General features: G+C 35.5%; 2 protein-coding genes across 2 annotated transcripts in view; both read right to left on the bottom strand.

Moving 5' to 3' along the window:
• LOC147536433 (oligopeptide transporter 5-like) overlaps positions 1-16,589 on the bottom strand; it is a 29,137-nt gene extending 12,548 nt beyond the window's left edge. Inside the window, exons 1-2 of the mRNA XM_086640344.1 lie at positions 16,292-16,589; positions 15,588-15,776 (exon numbers count right to left, since the gene is read on the bottom strand). Of these exons, the coding sequence (XP_086496470.1) occupies positions 15,588-15,776; positions 16,292-16,589 (487 nt within the window). The remainder of the gene's footprint in view (positions 1-15,587; positions 15,777-16,291) is intronic.
• Positions 16,590-18,266: 1,677 nt separating this feature from the next.
• LOC147536432 (uncharacterized) lies at positions 18,267-23,324 on the bottom strand. The gene is made up of 8 exons (XM_086643647.1): positions 22,399-23,324; positions 21,358-21,522; positions 20,952-21,050; positions 20,674-20,775; positions 20,440-20,556; positions 19,628-19,768; positions 19,149-19,487; positions 18,267-18,696 (listed from the first exon to the last, which is right to left on the bottom strand). The coding sequence occupies exons 1-8, from the start codon at positions 23,002-23,004 to the stop codon at positions 18,436-18,438; spliced, it is 1,830 nt and encodes a 609-aa protein (XP_086499773.1). The 5' UTR covers positions 23,005-23,324; the 3' UTR covers positions 18,267-18,435.
• Positions 23,325-26,815: the final 3,491 nt, after the last annotated feature.

Raw genomic sequence — 26,815 nt, 5'->3', positions numbered from 1 at the left:
AATGTTATAGTTGTTGAAAAGGGCTTTGGGATTTAATTAGTTATGAAATTCTTTTTGTAATGGTTTTTAGCTCATTAGTTACTATTAAACATGTCCAACAATAGAATTCATTATTTGCTTACTGTGAATGTTCATTTTTGTTGATAGGACAGAAGATATAAACTAAAGTAAAGAACACAATAGTTTACGTGGTTCGGTCGGAAGATCACGACCTACATCTACGGAGAAAGGCATTAATGGTTGTATTATATTATCTCCACAATCGTGAGATTGATTGGTTACAACTCGGTAGACTCATGACTCAATGCAACTAAATATGATAAAATACATAGAGGACACTAGTATATATAGATTGAGTTGGATATCTTAGTTTCCTAGGACTCTATCTAGGATAAATACAAGATAACTAAATAATATCTTCCAAATCTTCAAATATCTTGCACGATTAATATTTGATATCTTCAGATCTCGATCATCTCGACCCTAATACTCCCCCTCAAGTTGGAATGCGGAACTTAAGAATTATCCAACTTGAAGATTGTTAGAGGGTCAACTCCACTCGGTCACAACCGAGTGGGTCGGTCTCCATTACTAGTCCTAATCCTAATTCTATTAAGATTACACAAGATAAGGATTGAATATATTTAGATAAAGATAGAGTTTAGTGTTTAGATTTTATGAGACTCCTAAGTTGTAAACCTATAAATATGTATCTCCATAGGAAATGTAATAACCAAGTTGTAAGTTAATAACAAAAGGTTTTCACCTATCTCTCTCCCACTCGATTATCATCATCATCACTCGGTTTCCATCTGAGTTTCCATTACAACAATCACTCGGGACATCAACCGAGTTCTTCATCATCAAATCTCGGCCTTTACCGAGAACCACACTTCACACTCTCGGTCATAACCGAGAGGTGCTGTGATTACTCTCGGCTATACCGAGAGCACAACGATCCCACTCGGTTTCACCGAAGTGCTAAGCTTATCCCTCTCGGCTTCATCACATCCGTCTTCCTCGAGTTTCATCGAGTTGATTACTTCAAGGTTTAATCCTTTTGGGGAGAATGTCTTTTAACCGCCGTCTATCTCATAAATAAATTACCCACACCAATTCTTGATGGGAAATCTCCTCATGAAATTCTCATGGGTGCTCCTCCGAATCTTTCACACTTACGTGTATTCGGATGCTTTTGCTATGCCCGTATCCCTTTGGTAAAAACCAAGATGGACGCCCGGTCCTCCGCCGACATCTTTCTTGGCTATCCAAGTGGACAGAAGGGTTACCGTATCTACGATATCTCTACTCAACGTATTTTTATTTCGCGAGATGTGTCGTTCTTCGAGAACCGCTTTCCGATGGCCTCTCCGCCTCCGGCACAACCTCCTCTCACCAATCCTTCCCCGTCCCTCTCTATCAATGACGACGGTACTTTTAATTTCCCGGTGATTAACGAGTCTCCTCCCAACTCACTGTCCGACAGCAGCAGGTTCACCGATGAACCTGCTGTTCCTGTCGTCCCTGTTACCGACTCTGTTCCAGGGGTGCCTCCAGACACCCCTGCTGACCCGCCTTCGGAAGCCCAGCTTCTTGATTCACCTTCGGGGGTGCCGACAGAAGATTCTGACGGACTCCCCAGTTCAGGGGTGCCGTCAGAACCTCCTGTCATCCATCCCAGCTCGGTCCCTTCGCTGCCGCTGCCCGCGACCGACGTTCCCGCTTCCGACTCTTTCGTCGTTGATTCCGGCAGACCGGTTCGGTCTCGTCATCCACCTAGTCACCTCAAAGACTATGTTTGCTCCAACACCACTACCGTCAAGTACCCACTTGAAAACTACTTTTCCATCAACTCCTTTTCCACTTCTCATCAACAATTTCTTTCTTCGGTCTTGTCATCAACCGAACCCACTTCTTTCACCCATGCAATGAAATCTTCTCATTGGAAGGATGCGATGGCCAAGGAAATTTCTGCCTTGGAAGAAAACAAAACATGGACTCTTACTAACTTACCACCCAGCAAGAAGCCTATCGGTTGTAAATGGGTGTATAAAATAAAATTCAAGCCCGATGGCTCCATAGAGCGCTATAAAACTCGCTTAGTGGCTAAAGGCTACACCCAAATAGAAGGGTTAGATTACAATGACACCTTTGCTCCGGTTGCTAAACTAGTAACCGTTCGAGTTCTTCTTTCTCTCGCCGCCATTAAAGGCTGGTCTCTCCATCAGTTGGATGTTAATAATGCCTTCCTCTAAGGCGACCTACATGAGGAGGTTTACATGAAACTTCCGCCCGGATTTTCGCCTCAGGGGGAGTCTAAAGTATGCCGCCTTCATAAATCTCTTTATGGTCTCAAACAGGCCTCCCGTCAGTGGTTTTCCAAATTTTCCTCCGTTCTAGTCGAACGTGGTTTCTCTCAATCTAAGAGCGACTATTCGCTTTTTACTTTTCGTTCCCACTCCACTCAGATTTATGTTCTAGTCTATGTGGATGATATCATTATCACAGGAAATAATGATCATGCTATTTCCCAGTTAAAATCATTCCTAAATAATGTTTTCTCACTAAAAGATTTAGGACGTCTCCAGTACTTTCTTGGTATTGAAGTATCTCGTTCTTCACAAGGCATTTTTCTATGTCAACGAAAATATGCACTTGACATTCTAAAAGATTCTGCACTGACCGCTGCACGTCCTTCGGAGTTTCCTATGGAACAAAAACTCCGTCTTCGTCCCACTGACGGTACACCATTGGCTGATCCGTCAGTTTACCGTCGCCTTATTGGCCGACTTCTCTATTTAACAGTTACACGGCCATATATCACCTTTGCTGTGAATAACCTTAGTCAATTCATGCAAACACCTAGTCAGGTACACCTAGATGCCGCTTATCGCGTACTACGATACTTGAAAGGTACCCTTGATAAAGGAGTATTTTTATCCGCAAACAGCTCCCTCCATATTACAAGTTACTGTGATCCAGACTGGGCTGGTTGTCCTTCGACCCGTAGATCAACTACAGGATATTTTACAATGTTAGGATCTAGCCCACTTTCATGGAAATCAAAGAAGCAACCCACAGTTGCCAAATCTTCGGCAGAAGCAGAATATCGAGCTTTAGCCATCCTCACATGCGAATTACAATGGCTCAAGTATTTATTACTTGATTTTGGAATCGATCACTCTGATCCGATGACAGTTTACTGCGACAACAAAGCCGCTCTCCACATTGTTGATAATCTCGTCTTTCGCGAACGTACAAAACACATTGAGATAGATTGCCACATCGTTCGTGAGAAGATCAAAGATAACGTCATTGCCACGCGCTTTACAAGTTCAGATAATCAGCTAGCAGATATCTTCACAAAACCACTCGGGGCAGAACCGTTCAAAAACATTATTGGCAAGTTAGGCGTTACTTCCATTCCCGCTCTAACTTGAGGGGGAGTGTTAGAGGGTCAACTCCACTCGGTCACAACCGAGTGGGTCGGTCTCCATTACTAGTCCTAATCCTAATTCTATTAGGATTACACAAGACAAGGATTGAATATATTTAGATAAAGATAGAGTTTAGTGTTTAGATTTTATGAGACTCCTAAGTTGTAAACCTATAAATATGTATCTCCATAGGCAATGTAATAATCAAGTTGTAAGTTAATAACAAAAGGTTTTCACCTATCTCTCTCCCACTCGATTATCATCATCATCACTCGGTTTCCATCTGAGTTGCCATTACAACAATCACTCGGGACATCAACCGAGTTCTTCATCATCAAATCTCGGCCTTTACCGAGAACCACACTTCACACTCTCGGTCATAACCGAGAGGTGCTGTGATTACTCTCGGCTATACCGAGAGCACAACGATCCCACTCGGTTTCACCGAAGTGCTAAGCTTATCCCTCTCAGCTTCATCACATCCGTCTTCCTCGAGTTTCATCGAGTTGATTACTTCAAGGTTTAATCCTTTTCACAAAGATTGAACTTGGAAAAGATGAATGCTGCTCGCATACGATCGGATTCAAGACATAAACTAGGAACTTGAACTTGATTTTTTTTTTGTCTGATGTCGAACATTGGCAATGGTGGCGAATACTTTGTCTGGAACTCCACTTTATAGGTAACTTTAGCTCGGTTATTTGAAGAGGCCTCGATTAATAATGCTTGAATGATAGTACCACGTTGATTAATCAAAAGAAGAAACTTGAACATGTAATTGCATCTTATTTTATTCTTCCTTTCTGGAGCTTGAATAACATTTTGTGTTGTTTTGTTTTGCTTTCTTTCTTTCTTTCTTCTTTTCTTTCTTTCGAAAAAGATGGGAAAATAATGGAATCGAGCATAAAAATCATTGATTGAGATTGTTCATCCTCCACTAATATCCATAGTGTTTTCAGTGAGGAGGTGGTGATGGAGTAGTGTAACCTGACTGGTAAAAGAGAAGGCCAAAAAATCGATCGACGAAAGAGATGGGAACGATCGCTCGTAGACTAATTGATGTGTCACCGAGTGAGACGTAAATAGATGAAAAAATGACAGGAGCTATCCATTGGTGAGAGGGGGGATAGCTTTAAATTTATCATCAAACTAAGGAGGAAACAATATCATTTGTAGTTGATGATAGAAAAGGGGAACCGGTAAACATGGTGGATTCATCTTGAGGATCCATGAAAAGGACGATGAAGACATGGTGTGACAAAAAGAAGAGAAAGGTGACAGAAAAATTGTGTCACAACTAGAAATAGTTGGATATAAGCGACAATAGTAGTCTGTCACAAAAGAAAATTTCGAACAGGTTAGTACTCTGGTAAAAAATCTTGTCACGAAATGTCTCGTCACGAAAGTGAAAGCTTTAGAAGAGGTCGGGATAATCACCCGAATTAGGGTTTCTGTCAAAAACCAAAAACTATGATTTGATTACTCGGAAATTAAATTTAGGTAGTGGAAAAACTCAAATCGATGGAGGGAAATGGAAAATCTCATCGATTTAACCAAAATACGGTCGATTTGAGCAAAACAAACCGACGATTGTTATGTATTTCTAGAGAGAGAAAAATCTGGTCGTCGGTCTAAGAACCGAGGAAAAACTACCGATTCTCCATCAACTCGAAAGAAAAATGGGTTTGTGATATAGTAGATGATGGTCCAAACGATGAAAGCAACCGATTTGAACGAAAATCTTGCCAAAAAATTGAGCAAAGCAAACCTCTAGGGTTTCTATCGCCAGGAAGAAGAAGAAATGGGTCAGGTTAGATCGATTTCAGATCTGATATTTCAGAATATGGCTCTACACATGTTGAATAAAAAAGTGAGATTTTATATTCATTAAAACTAAGACTAGCATGATTGAACTCATGACTTCTGGTGATTAAATCATGATCATCAATAGACATGAAAACAATATAATGAAGATTGGAAAAAAGAATCACAAGATGAACTTGGAGTTCAAAAAAATAGACCAAGTGATTTGATTGATTATATAATCACAACGAAAATTTTGGAATAGATTGAAGGAGAAAGATTTGTTGAAGTTAGAGAGAGAAGGTAGAGAGAGGGAAAAAACGTCCCAACCAAGAGGTTTTCAATCAGAACTCTTAACTGGATCTTTAATAAGTACATTTATACGTTTTACAATTTGATAGAAAGGGCCACATTTTCAGACTTCGCTTCGGGCCACCAGAAAGTCAGGACCGACCCTGATTTGGTTGATAGCATTTAATTATTTATGCAAATTTGGAGTTAGTTGAATCATGAGTTTTGACCACTAGAATGATTGTTAAATAGGTTCCTACTTTGTTTCTCTTATTGTTCACAATTTTTTCATACACACAAAAGAATAAGAAAAGAATCATATGATGTTAGTGATTTAGTTCTCTGGAGATATCATGAACAACTCTCATTTTTTTTTAAAGAAAATGGGCTTAACCAAATTTAGTTGGTAAATTTGAAAAGCGAATTTTTAACTTAATTAAATAAAAATACTCAATATAAATTTAGAGGTACTCGTGTTGGCCCGAAATCCGCCCGCGACCGTTCGATTCCGAAAGGTCCGTGACCGCCCGATTCACTCGTTACCCGACCACCCGAAAGAACTTAAGAGGACAGACGCGGACATAGGTCGTTACGCGATGATCCGTCCGTCCGAACCCGCTTATATAGTCGGCAGAATTAAAGATAAAGCCCAAAAAGAATGGGCAAATAAACTCAATAACTTTGTTTTTCCCAATGATAAACCAGTAGCTACAAGTGTAGAAATGGAGAAAAGCACAATTAAGCACAAAAACCTATTAGCTGGACCAATTGCCTACAAAAGGAAAATCGCGATAACAATCCCAACTATACAAGAAAACAAAACATGAGCTAATATAGAATTCATCAATGGAAACAACTGAATTATAGAACCAATACCTGATACACAGGCAACAATCAAAGAAAAACTCAATGAGGCATAAATTACGGCAACCAATATACCCATCCAACTTCCTAATGCATTTGTTTCAAGACCAGTAAAACTCAATAATGCATTAAGGTTGATAAAAGTGACCCCGATTTGATAGTTGGTAAGGTACTAAGGTAACCCTAGCATTCTAGGTCCAACAACAATACTTATTATCAAAACTAAACCGTTTGCCTGCTTATTAAACGGTCACAGACGGACATTTTGTTGGAGAAAAAATCGAAATGTCAGTTCGTTTTGTCCAGATGTTCGAGTGGACACTTAAGACTTGTGTTCGTTTCGCCCGGATTGCGGTTGAGTTTGTGTATGTTTTCCGTCCGTCTGGACCGATTCTCACCTCTCTCTAGACACAAACCATATACCACTGATCCAAATTACATAGTGTCAAATCTTAAAAAAAAAAATGTGAAGACTGAGAGGGGAAGAAAGGGTATGTGATTTGGGAGGGGTAATTAAAGGATGGATATATTTGTATCTTTTTTTTTTTTAGTGAAAGTGGTATATTTGTAGCTTTCTAGTAAAAGTGTGATTCTACCTGCTTTTTGCTACTTCTGATTTCTCTTACTTTTGTTTTGTCTTCCTTCTCACATTTTTGGTCGTCACCACCTCCTATACAAATTTTTAATATTGAGATTTGTTAGAAAAATAAACATTAAAAATCTTATTTACAAAACTATAGCAACATTCATGATTTAGTTAGTAGCCATTCATGGTTTAGAAGAAATATTGCAACCCAGGGGCGGCCTAGGCCCAAAGCCACCAAAGCGGTGGCTTAGGGCCCCCAGCTCTGGATGACAACAGGAGGGCCCCCAACCAACGGATATTAACTAGCTGAACGTGATATAATCATAAGTATGCATGTAGCTCAGTTGGCAAAGCTTTCTAAGATAACCCTAGAGGTCATGGGTTCAATGCCTATTGTCTACATAATTTTGCTCCTTTTCTGTCACAACTCATTTATTTAATTATCATCCTATTTAATTGTTTATTTTAATAAATTCTTTTGATCTTGTTTTTTTTGTTGAAATCTTGATTATCAATACAAATCAAATTGAGTTTTACTTTTAGTAAGTAGTTTTGTTATTTATATGTTATTTTTTACATGTTCTTTTCAATCTAATTTTAAAAAGTTGTTATATCAATCAAACTAAAGTAATGTAATGATCTCTCGTTTTTTTTATTAGAAACAAAGTGGTAAATAAGATATATAATTTCTACAGCATTTGAAATTAGTATGCATTTCATATTAAAGTGTGGTCTCTCGTTTTTTATTAGAAGCAAAGTGGAAGTAAGATATATAATTTCTACAAGTATTTAAAATTAGTATGCATTCCATATTAAAATTGACATTAAATTTATATTGTATTGAATAAAATATTATTTTTAAGTTGTTCGAAATTTTCTGTAAAAATTTATTCATAAATCCGAACAATGTAACCTAACAATAAGTACACCTTTTTAATAAGAATAAGGTAACAAAATTATATAAAATTTTCTTTTAAATTTTTTAAAGGGCCTCACTTTCCGGTTTCGCTTTAGGCCCACCACGACCTAGGGCCGCCCCTGTTGCAACCTCTCGTTTAGAAAAACTATTGTGACATTCGTGATTTAGTTGTTGTGACATTTTTATGCATAGACAAATAAACTCATCAAATATTTTTGTTACAAATTTCAATAATTTAAAATCATAAACAGTCAAAGTGTGTGGTTATACATTATGTATGTAGGACTCTCAATAAAATCTTGCATACTTTGTTTTCTTATTGTTCATTATATTAAAGAGTTAAAATATGACACAATTGCTTCAATGAATCAAAAATCACGGTGCATGGTGCGATTCGAAGAGGAAGGGCCAAAGAGAGGGTAAAAGCGAGAGACGAGAGCGAAAGAGAGAGGATCGAAGAAAGAAGAATCATGGTTGAGAGGAAAATATTTGAAGAAGAAAAAGAAGAATTTTTTTCAATGATCGGCCGTGGACAGGTGCAGGGTTGTGGTTTAGAATAGGGTCCGTGTGCCAAACTTTACGGGAGGCCCTATTGTAAGTTAACATTAGTTTAATTAAAAAAAATACTTTGCATACCAATAAATAAGAAAAATTTAAAAGTCTTCAATGATACAAAATATATTAAATTGTGTCCTAGGCCACGGACAGTTGTATCAAATGTGACGAAGTTTTATTGTTATATTCTAGATACCCTCATTTTTTTGTATTATTTTTTTTGTTTCATTTTCCTCAAATTAATTATTATTTTATTGAGAGGGAGATTTTAATTTCTTTTTTTAACTCTTGAAATTTATTTTGTTTCTTTTTTCTTAAATTAGTTATTTTATTTGCTAGGGTATATCCCGTGCCCTAGGGCACGGACACTTGTATCAATCAAATGTTACGAAATTATATTTTATTGAGAGAGATTTTTATTAGTAATTAATTTTTTGTAAAATTTTTTTTTTTTTTGTTATCTCTTAAGTTAGTTATTATTTTATTGAAAGAGGGAGAGATTTTAATTTTTTTTTTGACCCTTGAAATTTATTTTGTTTTTTTTTTCTTAAATTAGTTACTTTATTTCTAAGAAGGAAAAGATTATCGTTTTTTAAATAGGTTATGCTATTTCTACGAAGGACTATATCTTAAATTTTGGAAGGGCTTCTAGACAATATCCTTTGTTAAAAAAGGATGTTTGTACCAGTTATCGTTTTCCCTTCTGTTTTATTATATAGATATTTTATTGAGAGAGAGAGATTTATATTAGTTATTATTTTTCTATATTACTTTTTTGTTTCTTTTCTCTTAAATTAGTTATTATTCTATTGAGAGAGAGAGAGAGAGAGGTTTCAATTTCTTTTTTTAACCCTTGACATTTATTTTGTTTCTATATTTCTTAAATTAGTTAATTTATTTCTAAGAAGGAAACGATTATTGTTTTTTGAATAGGTAACTTTATTTCTACGAAGGACTATATTTTAAATTTTGAGAGGGGCTTCTAGACAATATCCTTTATTAAGAAATTTATTGTTATATTTTATTGAGAGAGAGATTTTTATTAGTTATTATTTTTTTGTATTATTTTTTTTTTGTATCTTTTCTCTTAAATTAGTTATTATTTTATTGAGAGAGAGAGACTTTAATTTTTTTTTAACCCTTGAAAATTATTTTGTTTCTTTTTTTCTTAAATTAGTTATTTTATTTCTAAGAAGGAAACGATTATTGTTTTTTAAATAGGTAACTTTATTTCTACGAAGGACTATATTTTAAATTTCTAGAAGGGCTTCTAGACAATATGCTTTATTAAAAAAGGATGTTTGTCCCAGTCATCGTTTTCCCTTCTGTTTTATATAAAAGACTAGGGTATATCCCGTGCCCTAGGGCACGAACACTTATATCAATCAAATGTTACGAAATTTATTTTATATTTTATTGAGAGAGAGAGAGAGAGATTTTTGTTAGTTATTATTTTTTTGTTTCTTTTCTCTTAAATTAGTTATTATTTTATTGAGAGAGAGAGATTTCAATTTCTTTCTTTAACCTTTGAAATTTATTTTGTTTCTTTTTTTCTTAAATTAGTTATTTTATTTCTAAGAAGGAAAGGATTATTGTTTTTTAAATAGGTAACTTTATTTCTACGAAGGACTATATTTTAAATTTTGAGAAGGGCTTCTAGACAATATGCATAATTAAATAAGGATGTTTGTCCCAGTCATTGTTCTCCCTTCTGTTTTATATAATAGATTTTCTTAAATTAGTTATTTTATTTAAGGGTATATCCCGTGCCCTAGGGCACAGACACTTGTATCAATCAAGAGTTACGAAATTTATTGTTATATTTTATTGAGAGAGAGATTTTTATTAGTTATTATTTTTTTGTTTCTTTTATCTTAAATTAGTTATTATTTTATTGAGAGAGAGATTTTAATTTCTTTTTTTAACCCTTGAGATTTATTTTGTTACTTTTTTTCTTAAATTAGTTATTTTATTTCTAAGGTATATCCCGTGCCCTAGGGCACGGACATTTGTATCAATCAAATGTTACGAAATTTATTGTTATATTTTATTGAGAGAGAGAGATTTTTATTAGTTATTATTTTTTTGTTTACTTTCTCTTAAATTAGTCATTATTTTATTGAGAGAGAGAGAGATATTTATTTCTAGGGTATATCCCGTGCCCTAGGGCACGGACACTTGAGAGAGATTTTAGTTATTATTTTATTGAGAGAGAGAGATATTTTTATTAGTTATTACTTTTTGTATTATTTTTTTGTTTATTTTCTCTTAAATTAGTTATTATTTTATTGAGAGAGAGAGAGATTTTTATTTCTTTTTTTAACCCTTGAAATTTATTTTGTTTCTTTTTTTCTTACATCAGAATTTTTATTTCTAAGAAGGATAAGATTATTATTTTTTAAATAGGTAACTTTATCTCTACGAAGGACTATATTTTAAATTTTGAGAAGGGCCTCTAGACAATATGCATAATTAAAAAAGGGTGTTTGTCCCAGTCATCGTTTTCCCTTCTGTTTTATATAATAGATTGTGGACAAAACCAAACTCGTCGTATGGAGTTTCTAAATGATCAATTCAATTATTTTTCAAGTAAAGTTTTGTGGTATGCAAGCAGTACAGCAACTAAGTAATTAGAGTCTTAGATGATAAAAAAAAATGTAATGAATGTTAGAGATCCTAGTCGAAACAGCTAAAACTAAGATTTCACCTCAAAATAGGCTAACATAAATTAATAAATATGTGAATTAAGTTCTATCTCGTGAATTTGTGTTCTTAAGAAATCATCTAATACATTATTTTATTTTCTAATACATAATTTTATTTTCTTCTTCAATCGCAGACGGTTAGAAAGATATGATTTAGAAATCAATTCTAACATTATGACAATTATTACAGAGTTATTAATCTTGATAACTTATTCTCGCCTCGACTCCACACGTTCTTCTTCTTACACTCCTTAAATTTTGGACCCCAATTTGTGATAAACTGGTTACTTTTCAATTGCGTTTGGTGGTTAATTTTTTTTTCTATGTGTCTGATAGTTTTTGTTGTTAATTGTGTCTGATAGTTTATTTGGACCTTTAACTGTTGTAAACATATTGATTTTATTCTTATGGCATTTTTGTAAGTATCTTTTTTGCTTTTTGTTTTTTATTTTTTTATTAGTTCTGTTTTTTTCAATAGAAACTTCACTTGATATTAATTTAAATCATTCGCAACATAAGAGACTACATTATCGGGGATGTTATTATTGTCCCATATACCGAACATGTTTCCATAGAGAACCAGTTTTGCAAGTTCCCAAGACGCGGAATTACAATTTCGAGAAAAGAATGTTGTAGGAAAAAAAAATATAACTTTTTTGATGCATTAATCGGTAGATGCATTTGGGATCGAGCCATAATCTGTTCAACCACAAATCTTCTGTAATTACAATTTCAAAAAAAAAAAATGCTTTAGAAAAAAAGATATAAATTTGTTGATGTATTAATAGATGGATGCATTTGGCATCGAGCCCTAATCTGTTGAACCACAAATCTTCTGTTCAACCCTAATAGCAAGGTCACCAGTGAGAATGTTGATAATATGGGGATGATATTGAATTTTAGAAGTCTTAAAAGCAACATTGTCTTATAGCTATTGATGCCCTTTTTATGGGTAGCAAGGGTATCAAGAGCAATAGCACCAAGTGCTTTCAAAATTTCCTAGAAAAAAAAAAAAAAAAAAATTAATTTTCACGTCTGAATACTTTCTCCAAATACTTTGTGACCTAACAAATGGATCCTTATTTTAAAAGAGCAAAACCTCAAAAAATGTACTAGTAATTTTAAAATCACTTACATGAAGAAAATGGAACTCAACTAAAAAAAAAACCTAGGATCCCACTATGAAATATTATGGCAGTAATTAATTGTTTTCTAGTGAGAGACCTAAATGTAGTAGATGATGAATTCATTGATGGTTTCTTAAGTTAGAAAAAGTTAGAAAGATTAGGTGGGTTTGGGTATTGATTTGTTGAGTAGGTGGGTATCACCCACATTATAATTTAACTTCAATTTGTATAGGAGGTGGAAAACACCCACATTATAATCAGACAACCACTATATATATAGGAACAAGTATCCATATCATTTCCTATCTTCTAAACTCCTTTTCATCTTATTAGTACTCTCCAAGTTCTTCTAACTTCAATGGCAAATCAACGTACCGCCTTAACTGTTCTCTTATTCCAGATGCTCATTCTCATTTTGGTATTCATGGTCATGGTGGCAATGGGTCAGGATAAGTTCATTGGCCGTCGAGGTCTTATGGATAGACCAGAATGTTGTCGTTACGACCAAACTTGTTGCAAAGGTGATCCTTAAAACTGCATAATTCAACCACCCAGCCCATTGAGTACTCCGTCTACTAATCTATGTGTTTTTTCCATTGTTATGTATGTGGTTTTTGTTTTGTTATGTGTGGTTGATGTTATCGAAGTTTGTGTGTTTGTTTTATGTTTTAATTTCCAACAAGAGTGTTGGGTGGGGAGAATTATGTGTGCCTTTTCTACTAATTTTATGATTAGATGAATTTTAATTTAGTTTTCTTTATTATTGGTCTTTCCTTTATATTATTTATTGTTGTTAAGAAACAAACACCTAAGGAAGAACAAGTCAAATTTCTAACAGAGTACAATCTCCAAAGAGATCATGAATCACTCACCTAGAAGACTAAAATCCCACCATGAAAAATATTAATTACTCCCACTAGCTTTTTCTTTTCTAGTATGTGAACTATTAGGGCCTGTTTGTTATGTGGGAAAATAAAATAAACCTGGGAAAGTCACTTTCACGAGAAAGTTGAATTTTTGTTGTTTGATAGGATAAAAAAGTGAGAAAATTTACTTTCTTTGAGAAAAAAAAAAATATGAAAATGAGATGATTTATTTTACCACCAAAAAGGTGGTAAAATGGTTTTCTCACTCTTTTCCCCAAAACAGACGCATTTATCGTCCTCATCTCGTCCCTGACCAAACAAATCTCAACTTGCTTGTGATGGGTTTCCTTACTTTTGAAAGCTCTAAACCAAACAATAGGGTTTAATTTCTTTAAAGTTCTGATAACCTCACTTTCATTAAGCTTCAGACCTTCATCTTCATAACACCCAACAAAGGAAGATCACCATCAAGTTGGTGAATTACCCAATTTCTTTTTTAATCACAATTGACCAAGAAGAATGGGTATGTGTTTTGGGAGGGGTCTTTTCAATCAAGTAATTAAAGGATAGATGACAGTGTCTTTTTGTATGTTAATATTCTACCTACTTTTTGCTACTCCTGTTTTCTCACATTTTTTTTTGTTTTCCTTCTCACATTTGTAGTCTTATTATTCAAAGAAAATGGCATCCACTCTATAATTAGAAATTGATTTTTATTGAAGTGGCATTATGCAAATTATAGATTTTTAATATTGATATTTGTTAGAAAAATGAACATTGAAAATCTGGTTTAGAAAAACCATAGCAACATTTTTTATTTAGTTAGTACTTAGTAGCCGCAGTTCGTGGTTTAGAAGAAATATTGCAACCTCTCATTTAGACGAACTATTTCGACATTCGTGATTTAGTTGTTGTGACATTTTTCTGCATAGCCAAATAATCTCGTAATATATTTTATTGAAATTTCAATAATTTAAAATCATTAACGTTCAAAGTGTGTGGTTACACATTATGTATATAAGACTTTCACTAAAATCCTAACTAGTTGTCACATTTTTCTTGTAACAGTTGCTTTGAGGATATTTAACCATTAATCCAAATTTCGAAGCACTTGAATCATAATTTTTAACCACCAGAATAGTTGTTAAATATGTTCAGACTTTGTGTTTTTTTTTGAATTGTATGTTCAGACTTTGTTACTTTTATTGTTCGCTATTTTTTCATACATACGACGCATATTAGCTTTGATCGAAAGACATAGTAAGAAAAAGAATCCTAGGTCGTTAATAATGTTATTGCTTCATAAGATCATGAACACCTCTCATTTTTTTGTACTTAGCACTTTACTTCTATCTTGATGCAATGATGAAAACTACTACAAATAACACAATCTCAATGAACTAAGATCCAAAAATATGGGCTAACCCAAATTTAGTTGGTAACTTTGAAACACAAATATTACAATTTAATTAAATAAAGAAATACTCAACAAAAAATCTAGAGAGAAGGTCCAAAGAGAACTCTAAACACTAGTGGAATTTGAGACTAGTCAAGATATTTGTGTTGACTGGGTCAGACAAATGATCAAGGCTCCACTCTTGTGACAAATCCTTTATCCTTGCACAAAATAACCCAAGAAAGTTAACATACTTTTTTTTTTTTTTTGATGAAATTAACATACCTAACCTCTCTCATTCTTCACTTCCTTCAACTCTTATCCTTTCCAAACCCTAGGGGTTACGGCAAAGCCAGTGTGAGGTTCGGGCTCCTAATTTTGGGAGCCCCTGAATTTTGGGAGCCCTGGGGCTTTGTCTCAATTCCAATGTGGGGGTTCCCAAATCCAAAAAATGTGCATGTGTGGTGTACGCGTGTGAGATTTGTGTTTGAATTTTCACCCATTACATTATTATAATTAAAATCATTAAAATTTAATAAATAATTAAAATTCATACATAATTAAAATTCATACATAATTAAAAGGATCTAATTATTAAAAGGATCTAATTATTTAAAGGATCTAATTAGAATAACTAAAAGGGTCCATGGGCTTTAAGTTCAAAATAAAGTTCAAAAAGCGTTTAAGGTCCAATCTTCTCAGAAATTAGTCCTTTTCCGTTTTGAAGAAACATTGTTGATACATAATGTGTTATGTATGACACATATAAAAAAAAATGAAATAAAGTATGAAAAAATGAAATAAAGTATGAAACTTTAACAATAAATAACAGGTAATTTATGAAACAAAACAAGAATCGATAAACAGAAAAACACTGTAACCTTGACATATAAACATACTTTAACTAAGTTGGACTAAATATCCATTATAATTATTATTTTGGATTAAAATCCTATATTAATATTAGGGGGTGGACTAAATGTGTGTTTAGGGGTAGATTTTTGGACTAGAAACCCAAAATTTATAACTAAAATGCACCCCCATTCTCCTTTTGCCAATTTGAGATCAACATCCTATGAAGAGCAAGTTGTTCGGGAGTCATGTTCGAAGTATCTTTGCCCACCAAGTCTATCCCCATTTGCATCACTTTAGCGTTTAATTTTCTTTCTTCCATGACTAATTCTTTTTCTTTCATTTCTAATTGTTTGTTTTGAAGTAGTCGACTTTCTTTTTTCGAATTAATGATGTCATTGAGAAGTTTATCTCTAGTCTCTTGATTCGCATTTCTCTCTTTCGAAAACTCAATCGTTGTAGAAGTTTCAGTACTTCTGGATTTATCTCTAGCCTCCTTGCTTGCTTTTCTTCCAAGTGGTCTTTGTTGGATTGTGGAGGGAGATCCTTCGTCTTGGTCCAAAGAAGTTTTTCTTTTGTTTGACGAAGCTTGAGATAAGTTCGATGACCATTTGGGATGGTCTTTCAAAATTTTATAACAATGTTCGAACTTAAAATCTTTGTTCCCATTGTTTTGTTTAAACAATAGTTTTGCGGAGTTTAACTGCAAAAATAAAAATAAAAATTTCAACTTTGTGTAAAAAAAAAATCTTAATGTTGTCAAAATGTAATAATAGTAATTACCCGATCATCATCATTTTCTCCGCTTTTTGGGTTCCTTTGCAACAATGACAAATACCCACAAAACTTCGCGCATTGCTTGTTAATTTCGCTCCAACGACATTTAAGACCCTTTGCTACACGATCTTGTTTTGTACGCTCGTTGAAGTGTTCGGTAATCTTGTTCCAAAAAGTACCCGCTCTTTTATCATTGCCAATAATCGCATCGGTGACAATATGTAAATAAGCATTAACGAGCACACTATCATCTATTTGAGTATAACGCTTTACCGACGACGTTGACATTTCATTACAATCAAAATTTTCTTCGACCACATCATTCGATAAATTAACTTCATCATAATTGAAATCGGAGTTTAACATTTCTACATAACCATAATTATTGAAATTGGGATTTGGACTATCCATTGAAGAAATTGAGAGAGAAAGATTAAAAATTGGAGTTTAACTTGGAAGAAATTGAGAGAGAAAGATGAAAAAATGAGAGAGAAAGAAGAAAACATGAGAGAAAGAGGTGGGATTTAGTATTGGGGTGGATCCCCTTTAATAGGGGATCCACCCCAATACAGCCGTTGGGGATTCCCAACGGTAAACTTTTGGGTCTGGGAGCCCGGAAGCCTGGGGCTCCCAGCCCCACCGGGAGCCCAACCTGGGAGCTAGGGGATCCACCCCAATACAGCCGTTGGGGATTCCCAACGGTAAACTTTTGGGTCTGGGAGCCCGGAAGCCTGGGGCTCCCAGCCCCACCGGGAGCCCAGCCCCGGGGCTCCCGGGTTGGGCAGCCAACGGGCTGGGCTGGGGCTCCCAAAATTCAAATTGGGAGCCCCAGCCCTCCCACGTTGGCTTTGCCCATAGAGAATGGTCCACCCGGTTACACCGGGTCGCCTAGCCCACCCACTTCCTCGTCCAAACCCAAGAAATATTGCTTGTCCATGGACCCAGGCTTGGCCCAGTCTCGGAACCTCCTGTGTTCTACAAGACCCGTTAAGGAGCTTTGGAACCATAAAAGGGCTCTTTGTTTTCTTTCCCCAAGTCTAAATCTAAATCTTCAAATCATTCATCCATGACTTCACGAATTTGCAGGATAAAAATATGAGTAGTTTTCTTTATTCCCCAAAACCGTGGCCTAAATATAATATGGTGTTGGTCAAATGTCAGTCCTCGTAAACCAAGAGTTCGTAATTTTCTAAAGCCAAGTTAAAATATGGGTTTGTAAAGGCCAGCGCTTTGGGGAAAGCTATATAGTTTTCGGGGTGTGAAGTTTTGGGTGGAAACAAAAAAAATAGATTTTTCTATTTCCCCCAAACAACTAAATCCTTTTCAGCTTCTTCTTCTTTTCTCCGACGACTCCACCATCTCCGACGACTCCATCATCTCCGGCGACAAATTATTATTTTTTTTTTTTGTTCTCCTCTCCATCTCCGACGAAGGGGAGGAACCCCTTCGCCGGAGGTCTGGTTTCCAGACGAAACCAGACCAGATCTGGTTTGTTGTTCAAACCAGATCCCGAGAAGAGAGGGAGAAGAGAGAAAAAGAGAAGAGAGAGAAAGAGAAGAGAGGGAGAAGAGAGAGAAAGAGAAGAGTGGGAGAAGAGAAGATGGTGGAGTCGCCCGGCAACATCCGGCCGGCGACTTTTTCCGGCGACATTAAAGGGGTGGTTGGTTTAATTTTTTTTGTTTTCCACCGTCTTCCCCGGAAACTTTATTGCTTTCCCCAAACCAGTGGCATTTGTAAATTGATTTAGGTTTTAATTTTGTTAGTGGAATTTATAGATAGTCATTTTAGGATATTTCAAACAATGAATTCATAATTCCGACATATTAATGTCACAAACATATGAGCTCAAAATCAGACCGAATCCGCTAGTCAGCCGAGTTACAAAAAACAAACATTCTGAAATCAACCCGAATCAAACCATTCAGACAAAACTTAGTACCAAAACAATATAATCAACATTAGAGAAAACAATTTAGCCAATTAATCATAAACCTAGATTCCTTCATCTACTTGGTGGTGCTGATGGTGATTGGTAAAAGAACACTGTCAAGTTTTCTGTATTTCTAATCAGGTAATCGAAAAGCACCATGACAATAAATTCTACTCTGCAAATATTATGAGGAAGATTTTACCGGTAAAAGAGAGTACTAACTACTAAGAAGCCACTGTTCTAACTTGAAATAAACTGAGATGCCTATACAAAGAATTCATTAGTTCAATATATGGAAAGGGAACACCTTTGCCTCAAGAATTAGGGCTACAGATAATTTCTATGACAAAGTAAGAGTCTACCTGAGTTTATTCTATTTCGCTGCCTCCAGTTCTCGAACAAGCCAGATTCATCCTGTTGAAGCTGTAGATACTCGTCCATGTCGAACCGTGATTCCCTTTGTTTGGTATTAGCTTTTGAGTTTCTGCTGCTTGTTATATCTCTAGATATAACGTAAGGGCTGTCAACTGCCGGACTCCAACTACCACGGCCACTGATTAAAGAATTGCTCTCATTGACGCTCATTTCCTGAACAATCAAAGAAAAATGAGCTTTCATGGGATTAGGTTAGGGAGTAGTCATTTTTTAGTCATGAGCTTTCATGGAATTAGGTTAGGGAGTAGTCATTTTTTTCGACCTGCATACTGTGGTATAGATATCACCAACTACTCCTAACTAGTTTTTGTAAGACTATATGGTTTAGAAAGGAGAGAGTGAGAGTCGGGCCTCTCTTCGTGAAGGAAGAGAGGGAGCCGGCTGGGCCCCCTCTCCTCTCCCATTTCTCTTTCTGTCTTCTCAAAAAAGAACATTAATTATGATAACCAAGCGGATGAGTTGGTCACAATATGGGGCCAAATGAACCCAAAAGAATTCCCGAGAAGACATTTCTTTTATCATGCCAGCAGCAAATATATGAGTGAATATGCACGAGTCCAAGAAAAAAACTAGAGAATAAAATGAAATTGGTTCGTGTTTGTTACCTGAGCTGTACCAGGTAAGGTGTTTTCTGGGGTCAACGGCACCTTCTGTGTAGGCTTGCATATACTGGTTTCCCATTCCAACCAAGGCAAAACAACACCATCCATCTCACTGTTGACTGAAGTAGACTTTATTGGAGTTTCAAAGTTTTCTGTTGATTCAAATCGCATTTTAACTGGTTCAAGTAACTTTTTCCTTCCTCCGAGCTTAGAACTTGCATCGCTTCTTTCTCCATCAAGTGAAGAAATATCAGTATCTTCAACATTTGAAAGGAAGTCTTCGAAATACTTTTCCGCCTCCTCTGACAAGCACTTAGACATCCTACTTCGGTCATTGCTCCTCTGATAAAATTATGAAAGATAAAACCAAACTTCAATTGAACTCCTTGTGCCTTCACTACCTTACTAATCTTACGAAACACATATATAGGCAAGCATATCAACACGTAGAAATATAAGATTTAATTATGGACAAGTTCTACCTTTCTAGCACGAACTGGTTTCTGTGGAACATCAGTACTCTTCGGATCAGGTAGCAAGTCTTTAACAATCATAGAGAGCTCTCTTCCACGTTGCTCTTCAACTACGATCTCTGCTAAAAGATCCTGTTTACGTTTCGCTGACTGAAACATTTGAAAAAGTAACAACCGTGAGGCAAAGCAAAACATCATCTTAATAAGATAAATGCAGTGATCAACTGTTCCGAGTTCCCTTCCATGTTGGGAAGTAACGTTGCCTGACAAGCTAATTTAGTGATTTTAGTTGTTTTCTGGTGTTTCAGGAAAGTGGACTGGGGCTTTATCCTAGTCCCACTTTTCCCAATCATTTGTACATTCTTTTTCTTCCTTTGTAGATCGTTGCTTCTTTCATTTGGTCAAGATATTCATCCACCATTTGGGAAAAATAAAAGATTTTTCCTCTGAAGGCAAACCCAATTATTATAAGGGTTCACCTAAGGTACCCTTGGGTGGAAACTCACATTGGTGGATTCCACCATGTATGAACCCATTGGTCAACTAGATGTTTCCCATATGCAAAATGAAGTACAAAAATCACACTGGGTAGCTCAAGCTATAAGGATGCTATACAAAGAAGGGCTCACCTAAGGAACCCTTGGGTGGAAACTCAAATTGGTGGATTCCACCATGTATGAACCCATTGGTCAACTACATGTTTCCCATATGCAAAATGAAGTACAAAAATCACACTGGGTAGCTCAGGCTATAAGGATGCTATACAAAGAAGCATACTACTTCAAGAACTTACTATAACATACTGAGATTATAGATAATACCTGCTCCAATTGGGTAGCATAATTCTCTCTGATCAACGAAACAGCTTGAAGAACTTTAGAGTCTTTTGTTTGAAGATCACTATTGGCTAAATCAGATGTTTTTGTTGGCACCATTACCTGCAGTAGCACGCTAACCTTCAGCTAAAAACTAAGGGACATAACTTCATCTTTCACTCTGAAGTTAATATAGAACCACACAGAAAAGCAGGTTTAGAAACCATAAATGCTATATACTTGTTCAAGTTCTGTCCTGATCTCGTGAACAGCATATCTAAGTTCTTTGCGCATGACCTCATATAAACCACTCTCCGCCTCATCTCCTGTAGGATGTTCGGTCTGAAATTGCAGCATGCAACAATGAACAGTCAGTAGAAAACTCGGATTTTTTTTTCAGTGAAATCAAATACTCAAATTACAAGTTCGCTTAGCTCCATTCCCAATTTACTAAAAAGAGAATCATAAAAGATTCTTAGCAGTTAACGTTTAATTTCAAGAAAAAGAAAAAAAAAAACCTTTTTCTGTGCATAAACCGCTCGTATTGTCCTCTCAGTCTCATTCTTACTGGAACGTGCATCCCGTGATTCATCATCAGTTAGTGCAGAAGATTGGCTCTGAAAGGTTCGAGTAAGTCCTTTAGCTCAATTCAAGTTTATAGATAAGTATTTTCAAATAGAGATCTCAAAAGACAGAAAGAACAAACATAAAACTGAAAACGAGGTTAACAGCTAGTGGAATAGTGTTTGGCAGTTTTTCTTTTAATCGTCTCAATTTCCTTCTTATTATAGAAAAGAAGTAGACTGTTTTCCAGACTCTCATTATGTCAACTTCTAGTTTCTTCATAATAATTACCAAACACAATTTTTTAATAAGAAAAAACAAATCAAACATTACTAACTATATATAATGCAAAACTCTTACCGAGTAACCATCACGTGACCTCGTAAAATCTCTCTGACTGATTGACCTTCTTAACACGGGCTGGGGGTTAGTAGCTGCTGGCTTATGGATTGAAGATCTCTGGTCATTCACACTTCTGAAACTTTTCCAGTTATCATGATTCTTGGACTTAATAGAATGATCACTCTGCAGGCAGGTTATAAGAGCAAACTGGTAAATGACCGCAGAAATATATGTTTCATTAATGAAACAAGAAACCGATCAGACAGAGTATATAATTCAAATCTTAAGTATTTTAGTTAATATAACTAAATTTTTTGAAGTTAACTACTCAAGTTACTATCCTACGCACATTTGCAAAATAAATTGGGTAGACTAAAGCTAACACTTTTGGTAGCAAATTTAGCATGTTAGGACTAGTAAGCAAGGGGTACTAGAGGTTCCAGTAGCAATGGTTGAGAAAATATTGGCTGACCTTGTGCTATGTTTTGAGTTGCATAATGTAACTTTGACAGTTTCACTTAAGTAAAAAAATGCTACGATGGGAGGCTCTTGATTACCCTAATTTAAGGATAGTAAGTCAACAAGTCGGACCCTCCTGGTGCATTTGATTCGGAGGAAAATTTGGTAGTAAAGGTTTCCTTTTATCTTTAGGGTGATATAAAGCGAGAATTCTCACTCAGAAATCAGGATATCTTCATAGCTCATAGAAAGGGTTGTATTCCTATAACAATACATATAATTACGATGTTTTTGAAGTGATGTGGAATCCATGGAGCACCTATTTCTATAACATCAGTTGTTTTCCCCCGAAATGTCAGTGTTGTTCCGAGATCAATGTGCATACTTAAGCTTTTAGCATTTACCCCTTCTCGATTTGTTCTAAATTCTAGAGCATTTATTATGCTCATCTTCTCCTATTCAATTCCCAACTACCCAAGATAGCATAAACCCTAGCCTAACCATTCAAATCTTCATATAATCTCACTAACTAATGATAATTGATAAGACAACAAATGAAAATCAATTGATAAGAGAAATTAAAACCCATTGAAAATATACCTCTGAATCACTAATTTGATACTTGGCAACAGAGAGAGAACGCCTTCTCCTAGAATTATCAATTCCCCTATTATCTATACTGTTTCTTCCAATCCTATTTTGATTACCTATTTGGGTATTTTGCCTAGAAACTGATCTTCCTCGCCGTGAAGAATCAAAGCTTTTGTTTCCTAAATTACTATCTTGAAGGTTTTTCCTATCACCCGTTGAGGCATGTGGTCTGGAAACTGATCTTCCCCTTCTGGTTATACTAGTTTCAGCCATTGAAGGACCAATACTAGAGCTTCGTCTAGCTGACCTACCTCTAGAATCAATAATTTCTCTCTCATCAGAATCTTTGAAAGGAAAGAACTCATTCACAAGATCATCAAGACTCATTTCAGGAAACCCCGATCCTCTCTCTGTGTTCACAAACCTACCTCTAGGTACCGGAACATCATCGGAATCAGTAAAACGACCGGAAAATCTATTGAGACTTCTGGAACGACGGTGAGATGAATTAGCTCGATTAATTGAACTGGAATCATCATTTCTGGTGGTGGTGGGGGTAGAAGGAGAAGTAATTGAAGATCTTTTAGTTGTTGATTTGAAAGCTGAAGTAGCCATTTCTCTAATTAGAGTGAAGAATTGAAAAACAGAAAATTCAATTTGACATTTTTGTTAGGGTTTGTGAGAGAAATTTGAAAAGGGGTTTTTCCAAGAAGAAGAAGAAGAAGAGAGGTGTCAGAGAAGTGATAAAACGTTTAAGAGAGAGAAAGAGAGTTTTAGAGAGAGAGAGAGAGAGAGTTATGAATGAGTTTGGCGGAGAAAATCAAATTTAATTTTCCGTGATTTCTTTCTCTTTTTTCTTGGTAACGGGTGTTACTATTATGAGGTTGGACCGTTGGACGATAAGTTTGGCTAGGGAAAAATAGCAACGCCACCATATGGTCCATATCTATCAATGATAGCCTGGTTAGATACTTCAGCGAACCAAAATGGGTCGCGAACTTCTACTATATGTTTCGTCGGATGAAAATTGCTTCAACATCTCTCGTGATGTATGACGATTTTATTTTAGTGAATAATTTTGTTACGGTTTTCGTTAGTATCTTGACCTCTATTAATGGGGATCATGCTCGAAGAGTTAGACGAGACGGCCTAAGAGAACGGAAGATGTTGGTGTGGTTATGACTTAGTGAGTATAAACGTGAGAATTGGGTCATGCGGGGTTGGGTTGGGAAAGAGAATATGTGCCCGGCCTAATGATTTGTCAGACTATAGAGCTATCTATATTTTATAACTTTAGCCCTTGTGTCGTGTCTCAACCTACAAATTATTTGGGTCCGATCGAAAACTAACAGTTTTCGAATGGAAGCGTTGGGATAAACTTAAATATCTTCAATCTTCACTGGTCCACATTTATAGCGCCAGCTTTCGTGTCGCGCATGGCCCATAATTCTTTGGTCCTTTCAAATGGAAGGGTTGGGTAAACTCAAATATCTTCATTATTCACATATTCTAAAAAATCATCCTATTGAATAGAAGTTTTGAGTTTGTGGAAATCTAGAAATCTTGAGGGATTGTGAAGATCTTCAAAAGATCACACAAATTGAAAATCCAAAGGTATGAAGAAGTAAAAATCTAAAAAGATTACAGAAGATCCAAAGTCTCTGTCTCTAAAAGAAATTCTTTTGCTAATTATATGTGTGATCTTTAAAGCTGGAATAACTCATGCTAGTAACGGGCCTCTGAGCAAATGTGAAACTCAACTCCGACCCGTCACATTTTAAGCTTTAGGTGTCCATTGGCTCCTTCAGACTCAGCCAGCCAGGTTTATTTATCGGGCCACCCTCCCACTGTTAACTACATCGCTTTATTGTATATGTCTCATAAACCGTTCTTTGAAATAAGAAAATGTAACACGAAAGATTTGTATATACATATATCACAGTACGCGTGCGAATTGCATATAAATTTGTGAAGTAGTCTATTTATCTGCAGTCTTTCTAGTTATTTTTTTATTGAAAATTAGTGTGAACCTCGTGGTTTAAGTATAAGCAGAAGAACCGATTCGTTTAGAGTGATTGAATTAAAAATATATTGAAGACACTAGTTTTGTTTGTAGGTAAGATATTGCCAGTAAAGAGTTTTCAAATTCCACAAGAATATCAAACGTGATTTTTATTTATAATATGTAATTTAGTGTGAATAATTGATAGTTAGGTTGTGCCAACTAAGGTAGAATGTGCTCCAACTATAGCAATAAATTCTAACAAATTCAATTAAGCTATTTTATTATTTATTATTTTTTTCTTTAAATAATAAGATTATTCATTTGTTAAGTTTGTCGAATTTATATAACACTGGGCCAGCAGATTGTGAGTATTATTTTTTTTTGAGAATTCGACTACGATATACGTTAGTTGTTACAAGACATTGATACATCATGAAGATGTTTAAGCACGATAACCGCCTACCTTAAACCATGAATGAAAGACTAAATCCCAACTATAAAGAGGCCTAAGAGCATCTCCAATGCAACACAAAAAAAACTCAACATTTACTTTAGATTTACTTTTGATTCTTATTTTAATATATAAAATGTTGATGTAGACCAATTGAGATACAACAATAAATGTTGAAATACTCAAAAGAAAACTCAACAATCGAGTTTTCTTTTGAGTATCTCAATATTTATTGTTGCCACATCATATTGAGACTCTAGTTGAGTGTTGCATTGAAGAGTGTTTTTTGTCAAAAACTCAAGTAGTCCTATGTGTCAAATTGAGTTTTGTAAGTTGAGTGTTGCATTTGAGATGCTCTAATGCCCGACAAATTATTACATTATTTACTTTATTTATAGTCTAAATTACATGAGATAATTCTTGATGACAAACTGCTTCGACCAAGACTCGATCCCACGACCTTATAGACTTAAGAGGGGTGTCCAACCACTGCAACCAAAAGCTGGTGGATTATTTGTGAGCATATTAGCCGTCTTCAATAAGACTCAACCACGATTGTCACTGCAAAACCTGAAACTACTTGAACCGCTCTAGAAGAACTAGATGGGCAAAGAAATTCAACACCTAAGAAAAATCTTCTAATCTTTTACAAGTGGAACTAAAAGATTCTAGAATAACCTCTTAATCATTCTCTCGATAGAGAAATCATGTCTTACCACAATCAAACATATCGTAACTGGACTCTTGGTAAACAGAGTTGTTGACCAAGAGGGAGCTAAAGAACGATCATAAAACCCAATTAGAGAACGCAGACAAACTCTAATAGGTGAGAAGTGAGACAGAGAACCAGAACTAATGAAAAGTAAGGGCAAGGCGGAGACCATATTAGCAAACTTAACCAAAATATAACATGGCCATTTTTTTTTTCAAATGAACCCAATTTGATTTTCTGGATCAAAATGTCTGTCCAAAAGAAATAAGAACCAGGCCCGCGTAACTCTTTCGGGTCGAAAGGAGTACCCACATGACGCAGCGGAAAACTAATAAAAGAGTCTTAAATCTTCGTCTAAAGACTATAGAACTGAAATTGATCACAAGAATAATAAAATACTGAATTTTACTGATTGAATGAATGACTGAAACAACTTCTAAGCCCTCTTTATATAGACTTAGGGTTTCCTAATCTTGGTCAAACTCCAATAGAAACACCTAATAAAATAAAACACTAGAATAGTAATAATCCTAAACTGGTAACAATTCCCAAAAATAGAAAAAACCTAGTAAAAGTCCGTTTTGAGGCCCTAAACAACGGAATTTGCCCCTCAAAGTGGGTCCGTTGTGGCGAAGCGACGACGAATGACCGGAACGCTATTTTGCACCATCCCTCAAAATTTCGTCCAATTTCGACACCCGTATCGATTTTGGCTGTTCTAGTCTGTCACCCTTGTATTTGGCCGCTTCTATTTCATCCATGTATTTCTCGGCCAATTCCTCTACATCACCACATAGTGATATAACATTTCCCAACAGTCTGAACAGTAACTGGACTATTGGGTAATTTAGCTCGCAAGAAAAAGTGGTCCAAAAGTGCGAATAGTAGACTGTTGAAGACCCATAAGAAGACCCTTGTCGATCTTGAAGTGAAAATTCATTCAACATATAAGATCTGTAAGGTCGCTAGTAAGTATAAAGACAATACGTGCCACTCAAATAGAAAAACAACTGAACAAAGTATTTTCCGTCTACTGACCTGGGGTCAGCAACCACACAGAGGCCGCATCCGGAAGGATGCGTGGCTGAAATATAAAAAGGTAATCTGGATGACAACAAATTTTGGTCTAGATGTCTAAATTCTAAGGTTCGAATCATTAGTATCCAGTTTCTTACTATTTTCTAGGCTAAAACTTTTAGATTCAAAAGATGAAATCAAAATGGAGGTCTAGATGTCTAAATTAAATGAACTTCTTTAG

Source organism: Eschscholzia californica, unplaced genomic scaffold (assembly GCF_041429995.1).
Source record: "Eschscholzia californica isolate CP2 unplaced genomic scaffold, dmEscCali1.0.p SCAF_5, whole genome shotgun sequence".
Taxonomy (NCBI): Eukaryota; Viridiplantae; Streptophyta; class Magnoliopsida; order Ranunculales; family Papaveraceae; genus Eschscholzia; species Eschscholzia californica.
This window is presented reverse-complemented; position numbering and strand designations above follow the sequence as displayed.